General features: G+C 47.1%; 1 protein-coding gene across 1 annotated transcript in view; it reads right to left on the reverse strand.

The window, feature by feature from the left end:
- TAS1R2 (taste 1 receptor member 2) overlaps positions 1–9,019 on the reverse strand; it is a 38,372-nt gene that overhangs the window by 18,057 nt on the left and 11,296 nt on the right. Inside the window, exons 3-4 of the mRNA XM_042780258.1 lie at positions 6,676–7,449; positions 1,494–1,703 (exon numbers count right to left, since the gene is read on the reverse strand). Of these exons, the coding sequence (XP_042636192.1) occupies positions 1,494–1,703; positions 6,676–7,449 (984 nt within the window). The remainder of the gene's footprint in view (positions 1–1,493; positions 1,704–6,675; positions 7,450–9,019) is intronic.

Below are 9,019 nucleotides of genomic sequence, written 5' to 3' on the forward strand. Positions count from 1 at the left end.
TTTTTTTTTTTTTTTTCCAATTTGAAAAGACTGAAGAACAAACAAGGATGTGTCTGTCAGTGGAGGCTGTGGGTTGCGGGTTGCTAGGATGCTGGACAGGTTTCAGAAGAGCTTCCTGACTAAGATAGACCAGGAAGAAAGGCCTGGTGATCTACTCTGAAAGTCAGCCAACAAAAACCCTGTGGATCACAGTGGTCCATCTAAAGCCAATCACAAGGATGGCAGAGGACCAGGCAGCATATCGTTGCACTGTGCATGGGGTTCACGTGAGTTGGGGGCCAACTTGACAGCTACTAACAATATGTATATATAACAGTATGTATATATTCAGAACTGATAGCCTATGAAGAAATGCATGGGGAGTCTTAAAGTAAAAGTCAGGATAGTGGTGATCCCTGTGGAAGGAAAGAGAGGATGCTATTGGGGCGGGTCACCAGAGGGTTTCTAAGGTACTGGAGTGCTCTACTTTTTAGCCTGATTGGTGGATGCCTGGGTGGTTGTTTTGTCATTGTCACTATACATATATGTTGTATCTATCCAATCACATTTAGCAAATTTTTCTTGAAAGAGAAATCTTGGGAGAAGAGGAGAGGGAAGTGAAAATAGTTCCTGTGAGGTTTTGTGTAAGGGGCACATTCTGCATCCCACATACCATTATTAAGCACCTGCAGTGTGCCTGTGGGGCACCATGGTCACTGCAACAAAAGAACATGGTCCCTTTGAACTTAACTGAGACCTGAGCATGCCCTTCTCACCTCACACCTCTTAGCCTGAAGCACCTGTGTCAGAGTCATAAACTAGGGGCTCACCCTCCTGCTCTGCCATTTCCTAACTCCATGACCTTCAAGAATAACTTCATCTCTGTGCCTTAGTGCCCTTATCTGCAAAATGAGGGTAACCCAAATTCAGAGGTTCCACGGGGCTCAAATGAGTGAATACAAGTAAAGCCCTGAGGACAGGGTTTGGCATAGCGTAAGAGTGTAACACATGTTAGTTCTTAACTCTTCATTCTTCCCTGGAGCCCCACAATAGACTCTTCATCCTGTGACAGTACCTGAAAGCAAGGGTGCTGTCAGGCTGCCTGGGTTTGACTCCCAGCTCCATCCTGGACAAGCTGTACGGCCTTAGGCAAGTCACACAACTTCTCTGTGCTTTCAGTTTCCTAATCCATACAATGGGGAGAGTGGTAGCATCTATCTCAAAGGGTTGCTATGAGGATTGAGCTCCTTATCAGGGGGTAAATGTTTACACCAGAAGCCCCCCCCCCGTATGTCCTGGGGGTGGGGGGCTAGAAAGTCTTGAACTTACACCGTCTTCAATCAACTGAGGAAGGGCAAAACCCCAGACCACACACTCACATATAGATACCCTACCAGATATCAACAATGAGCCTTTGGGCTCCCTTCTCACTAAAAGGGGTCCTTGCAACTCAGTGGGAGCCTCAATGTCCAGCCCCTAGGCCCACCCACCCACCAGTCCCTGTAAGGGCTGACCATGTTGTTGGGAGTGCTCCAGTAGATGGGGGAGACGTTCACCAGCTGCTCCTGTGCAGGGTGGTAGAAGGCGACGCTCTGGAAAGGGTTCTGACTCAGGTCCCATCGCCACTGGATGATATCCAGGCCCATGGGCAGGTCTCCTTCCTCGTCGAAGGAAATTTGGTGGCCCAGGAGGGTGAAGTTGACCTTCCAGATCTCCTGAAGCAGCTAGAGGGGTAGAAAGGAAGGGAAAAGGACCTGAGAGAAATTCTACTATCCCACGAGCCTCAGTTTCCACATCTGTAAAATGGGGACAAGAAGCGTTCAAAAAGGGTGCCATTTGGGAAGCAGTGGCTGATAGCTCTGGTTGTTGAATCAAACACATCTGCGTTTGGACCCTGGTTATGCCACTTCCTAGCTATGAGGTCATGGGCCTGTCATTTAACATCTCTGAGCCCCAGTTTCCTCTTCTGCAAAGTGGGTGCAATAAAAATCGTATCTTCCCAGCTCTGGGAAATAAATGAGTTTATCTATGTCAGGAGTTTAGACTAAAAAAAAAGAAAACATAATTCACTGCCATCAGGTCAGTTCCTACTCGTAGTGACCCCTCTGTGGGTTTCTGAGTCGGTTATCTCTACAGAAGCAGATTGCCCAATCTTCCTTCCGAGGAGTGGATGGTGGGTTTGAACTGCCAGCCTTCTGGTTAGCAGTCTAATGCCTTAGGCACTACGCCAAAATAGCAAGTACTCAGTCAGTAGATGGTGTTGTTATCATTTCTTTTCCCTGGGGGTTGCACTAGCCATTCCTTTGGAACCCAGCGCTTGTGGCTGGGAGTTCACTGTCTCTCTCACCTGTATCCTGTGGCCTGAACTCCCTAGTTCTATCCTCAGTTTGCTATATGACTTTGGGCAACTCATTGAACCTCTCTGGGCTGAGACTTCCCAGATGACCCCTAATGGGCTTCCAGTTCAGATATTCCATGAGTTTAGTGCCTAAAGTTTTCCTCTTGGGAGGAATTTATTGGGCTACATCTTAGGGACCCCCCTTGGGGAATGCCAGATAGCCAGGAAGCCAAGGGAACAGTGCTGATTCTAGAAGTCTCTTTGGAGTTTGCAGGTTGCAAGGCCCAAGGGAAGGAGCTCTGGTGGTGCAGTGCCTAAGGCATTTGACTGTTAACCAAAAGGTTGGAAGTTTAAACCCATCAAGCTGCTCCTCTGAAGGAAGATAGAGCAATCTACTTCTGTAAAGATTTACTGCCTTGGAAACCCAATGAGGGTTGCTATGAGTCAGAATCAACTCTATGGCAGTGGGTTTGCTTTTTTATTTTGTTTTGTTTTTAGGCCCAAGGGCAATGGTCCTAGTTGCTCCACCTGAGAGGTGGGATGCGACATCCAGGCAGTTGGCCTGAGGGTGGGGTCAGGATGGAGGAGAAGAGCTGGAAGCCCCTGGAGAGCCAGGGCCTAGTGTCCCTATCACAACTCTGAGGTGATCTTGCCAAACTGGGCTGGGCAACCTGGGATTCAAGGCATCCAAGACACAGGATCAGAACATTTTTCTCGAAATTCCCCTGGGTGGCAGGGGCCTTGGACTATTGGTAGCAGTTGGACATTTTAGAGGGTCTTATCAGGTCTGAGGGAGCTCTGGTAGCATTGTGCCTAAGGCACTTGACTGCTAACCAGAAGGCTGGCGGTTCAAACCCACCAGCCACTCCTCAGAAGGAAGGTTGGACAATCTACTTCTGTAGTGATACTGCCTCAGAAACTCAAGGAGGGGTTGCTATGAATCGGGTCCAACTCGACGGCACATAACAACAACAACAGCATCAGGTCTGAGCCCCACTTCCCCTTCCTCACGTAGTCTTGCCACCACCCTAGGCAGAGATTCTATATCCAAGGCAGACCTGACTCCAATTCTCCAGCCCCACCCTCTCTCCTGAGACCAGACACTGGTGTCAAGAATGAATGAGGAGAGAGAGAAGGAAGGGAAGAAGGGGTGAAGGAAGGATGGGGGTAGGATGTATGCATTAGGCTTTTACTCTGCACCAAGTAATCTGCATACACTATAGTTAATCCTCTCAGTGACTCAGCAGCATAGATATCATTCCTTCTGTTTATCAGATGAGAAAACTGAGGCTCAGAGATATTAACTCATTTGCCCAAGGTCACACAGCTAGCGGTGGTGAAGCCAGGATTTGAACCCAAGCTTTTCTTATTCTTAAACCTCCACTCAGCTTGGTATCACCTGCTTCCAACATATGGACAAATGAGCCACAGCTGAGATGCTGTGGGTGGACAAAGGTGGAGAGAAAGCTGTGGTAAAAAAGAATGTGAGGAAATGGGAGGGGGCAGCAAATGAACCAGGCTGGGCCCTGGTTCTGCAGGTTGGATGGTCCCAGTTAGGTTCCAAAGGTTGCACTTCCTCCATTTGACCAGATGATTCTGACAATTTCTTCTCTCACAACTCTGACCCTCCATGATTCCAATAGCCTGCTAAATATTTTCCCTTGAACAGGAGATTGCCAGTCTGGGTTTCTCAGCCTTCCCCAATCTGATCCCCACCACCACTACCACCACCACTACCACCATGGGCAGTACAGCCACCCAGCCACCATCTCCAAGACTCCTCATCACCTGAGGCCCTCTCCACCTCCTCCCTCAGCAGCGCCTTTCTCTCCATTTGTCCCCACTGCCCCTGCCCTATTTCACCACCACCTCCTCCCCTACTGCTGGGACCACTGTCACAGCTTCTGGAAGGACTCAGATGGCATGGGGTTGAGTCTCAGCCTGGTCACTCTCTAGCTGTGTGATGTCACCTCTTTGAACCCCAGTTTTATCTGTGTATGGAGAGCAACAGCTTAGTAATAGTGTCAGCCTACAGGATGTTTGGGGATGAATGAAAATTCATGGAGTGGGCTTAGCAGCAGCACATGAATTCTCTTTTAAAAACAAGTCATTTTTTAAGGGAATATACTCATGACCATATATAAGGTTGGCAGATGATATTTTTATATACGTATTTGTATGTGCTATAAGAATTTCCATATAGATAGAACTAACAGGGGGCAAAGTTATGATAATTTCTTAGGCACAGTTAGCCACCCTAATGAAGTGAGTTGTTGGACCTGTGGGCTCGGGGCTATGGTCACAGGGGACATCAAGCTCAATTGGCATAATATACTACACAAAAACATCATTCTACATCCTACTTTGGTAAGTAGTGACTGGGGTCTTAAAAGCTTGCAAGTGACCATCTAGATGCAACAATGGGTCTCTCATCGTCCAGAGCAAAGAAGAATGAAGAAAACCAAAGACACATGGAAACAATAGTCCAAGGGACTCATGGACCATGTGAACCCCAGCTTATATGACCATGACACCAGAAGAACTAAATGGGGCTTGGCTACCACTGTCAACCACTCGGAAATGGATCAGCGCGGGAGATCCTGGACAGAGTGGGAGAACAATGTGGAACAAAACTCAAATATATATTGTAATATATATATATATATATATATACACACACACACACACCACACACACACACACACACACACACCAGGTTTACTGGTTTGATAGAGCCTGGTGAGACCCCTGAGACTATAGCCCCTAGTCACCCTTCAGGTCTGGAATTGAACTCACTCCTGTGGCTTCAAGCCAAATAATAGACAGGCATGTAGGGTAAACATTTCTATCAGGTAGATATACTCCTTGGAGCAATCAGTCATGGGAAAACAGAAGGGCCACATTTGTACAGGGAGATAGCTCGGGGGGCAGGAATGCATAGGAAAAAAGAACACAGGGAAGAGGTAACCTCTGGGAGGAAGTGGGAAGTGACATTGTGGAGAATTGCAGTCAATGTCATGAAACAAAATGTGTATGAATTGCTGAATGGAAAATGAATTTGCTCTGTAAACTTTCACCCAAATCATAGTAATTTTTTTAATTGCATTTTTTCAAATATAAGTACTTAAGGTTGCAAGGTTAGGCTCCAAGATTATGGTATGGTGAGGTATAGATAAATAGAATTTTTAAAAGAGCTAAGTAAATTCCTCTATGGAAGAAGTGACCAGGTATTAGGGGAGTGGGGGATCTGAAAAACAGGAAGAAGAGGACACCAGAGAGGGGGCATGGCATGGGTTTGGGTGTGGCTGAGCAATAGAGTGGGAGGCTGGCCCTGAACTAAGAAAGTCAAGGAAGGAACTGGTTAACAACAGAGATGTCTAACATCAAAGTGTAAGTTGTATGTCTCTGATGTAAATCCCTTCCACTTCTACGATGCTCAGTAAAATCTTCTACACCCCTGAAGTCTTCATGTGAGTAGGGTATTGTGTACCTGTGTGTGAATCAGAAAAACACAGATTTCAATTCCAGGTCTGAATCACAACCTACCAGTTGCTGTTGAGTTGACTCTGATTCGTGGCGACCTCATGTGCATCAGAGTAGAACTGGGCTCCAGAGGTTTTCAGTGGCTGATTTTTCGGAAGCAGACCATCAGGCCTTTCCTCAAGGTGCCTCTGAGTGGACTCAAACCGCCAACCTTTTGGTTACAGCCAAGTGTCAACCATTTACACCACCCAGGGACTCAGGTCTAAATTGAGGTGGTATAGAATTAGGTCACTGTACATGAGGCAATGAGACCAAAAAGACCCCGCTGCTATTGAGTTGATTGTGAGTCATAGCAATTCTATAGGACAGAGTAGAACTGACCTGTAGAGTTTCCAAGGTTGTAACTCTTTATGGAATCAGCCTGCCTCATTTGTCTTCTGAGGAGCAGCTGGTGGTTTTGAACCTCCAACCTTTTGGTTAGCAGCTACATGCTTTAACCACTACACCACAAGAGTTGCTCTGATTGAGAAGATCCATAAACCTGAAGCAAGACTTCAAAGAGATGGGTGTTCTAGGCCCTAAACCCTGGAGAGAGCAGGACTTCCATTGCCTGGGTGGTTTTTTTCACCTGAATCTCTAAAGATAGACTATTCTGGACTGTGAGGATTAAGTGTAATAAAAGGAATTTTGCTTTGACACCAAGAAGAGCTTCTAGTTCTATGAGCAAGGGAAGAAAGCAGAGGGATGGTCCCCTGGCTTCTCACATCTGCTTACAAAGAACCCATCAAGGAAGAAGGGCTCCCTGTGGTTGCCATAGTAACCACAGAGTCTGCACCTGCATGTGGGGACTGGCTTATAGCAGGCCCAATGCTCACCTTCCAGGGGTACACCACCTCCTTGGAGCAGCTGCTCTCATTGCATCCTAGGAGGCTGTGCAAGGCATAGGCCACAGCATAAACTGCAGAGTACACGTTGTAGACCACACGCTCACCAGAGAGTGTGAGGATGGAGTTGAAGGACTTGGTGGTATCCAGGCAGGTGTCACACTCCTGGTTACAGGTGGCTGGTGGGCTGGTCTTGTTGGGTGTGGGTGGCTGGGCCTGGGCACGGTGCACACGGAACTTGCTGAAGCGTGGGATGGGCACACTCGGGGGAGCGACACCCAGGAAGGTACCTGTGTAGCGCAGCTCAGTGAGGTTGTGTAGGACCGGGTCGATAGCCCAGGACTCAGAGGCAAGCCACACGGTGCCCGTGAGGTTCTGGCGCAGCACCTCATGGAAGAAGTTGTACAGGCCTAGGTCAGGAGAGAGCAGGACCACAATGTGCGCAGAGCTCTCTTTCAGTTTGTCCACGATGGCCTCCAGGCGCTCTTGCTCATATGCTGTCATAACCAGGTTGGGCTGTGGCGTGGGCAGTGTCTCCTGGAAGGCGATGCAGATGTCCTGACCCACCAGCTGCTTGTTGAGCAGCTGGCTGTTCTCGCGGCCGTAGTCATCATTGCTCACAAGCACGATGATCCAGTTCCAGCTGTACTGCAGCATCAGCAGCACCAAGGCCTTGATCTGGTGCTCGGCTCTTGGCACCGTGCGCAGCACCGCAGGGAAGCGCTGTTTGTCTCTCAGGTCATCGCTGATGGCAGTGTAGGTGATCTGCCGGAGGAGAGGAGCTGGTGCATTAGCGAGAGCCACCCCACCCCCAGTGCCTGGCCTGGGGTCTCACCTGCCATCGTCATCCTGGTGATATTTAGGAAATGTACACTGAGGGCCCCCAGGGCTAGGTTTACACACCACCACCATCCTGGTCTTCACTGTAGTAACATTTACTGAGAACCAACTATGTTGTACCCTGAACTAAATGATTTACCCCATTATCATCCTAGTCATCACTGAAGGAATATTTAATAAGAAGCTACTATGTGCCAGGCCCTAGGCCAGGTGATTTACACCAGCATCAACATGATTACCTTTCCATTAACAATTATTGACCACCTGCTATGCACCATACCCTGAGCTAGGTGCTTGGCCTCATGTTCATCATCTTGCAGCATCTGTTGAGCACCTACTATGTGTGACACCCTGGGCTAAGTGCTTTGCATCTTCACCATCACCTAGAAATATTTATTGAGCACCCACTGTGTGCCAGACCCTAAACTAGATTATTTACACCATTATCATTATGGTCATCATTACAGTGACATTTAAGGAGGACCTACTGTGTGCCAGGCCATAGGCTAAGTGCTCTGCATCAGCATTATCTTGATTATCACTGTAATAACACAGCATACCCACTGTATGCCATGCCCTGAGCTAGGTGTTTTATATCATCATCATTACCATCATCTAGTAACATTTATTGAGCACCTACTGTGTGCTGGGCCCTGAACTAAGTGATTTACAATACTATCATCATTGTTACCATTATGCTATTATTTAGCGGGAGCCTAGTATGTGCCAGGCCCTGGGCTTTTTATCAACATGAGCCTCAGACTTATCATCTAGCAATACTTATTAAGCACATATTGTGTGCCATGCCCTAAAACTGATGACTTGAAGAATAACCACTGAAGTGTACTTGTGAAGATTACAGAAATGGTAAAATAAAAAAAAAGAAAGAAAGAATAGCAATAAGATAATACTACTAACATGTTTTACCGCTATTCATAAGGTTTTCAGTGGTCAGTTTTTTCAGAAGTGGATGGCCCTGTCCTTCTTCCCAGTCTATTAGTCTAGAAGTGCCACTGAAACCTGTCCACCCCATATGGGTGACCCTGTTGATATTTGAAATACTGGTGGCATAGCTTCCAGTATCACAGCAAACATGCAAACCACAACATTATGACAAACTGACAATAACAGCAGCATCTAGCCACACTTATGGAGCACTTGTGTGGCAGACCCTTGGCCAGTGCTTTACAAATAATAATGGTGATAACCGTGATGATAATATTTATTGAGTACCCATTATGTACTAGACCTAGATACAGCTAGGTGGTTTACATTACTGAGCACCTACTGGGTGTTCAGCCCCTGAGCTAAGTGCTTATTATTATTATTATTATTATTGTGATTTGGGTGAAGATTTACAGAGCACATTCACTTTCCACACAGCAGTTCATATATACTTTGTCTCATGTCATTGACCAAAGTTTACCACAATGCAACAGCTCCCCTCCCACTTCCTCCCCATAGTTACCTCTTCCCAGTGTCCATCCCTCCATAC

This window comes from Orycteropus afer, unplaced genomic scaffold, assembly GCF_000298275.1.
Source record: "Orycteropus afer afer isolate SDZICR_OR568_19922 unplaced genomic scaffold, OryAfe1.0 scaffold00031, whole genome shotgun sequence".
NCBI lineage: Eukaryota > Metazoa > Chordata > Mammalia > Tubulidentata > Orycteropodidae > Orycteropus > Orycteropus afer.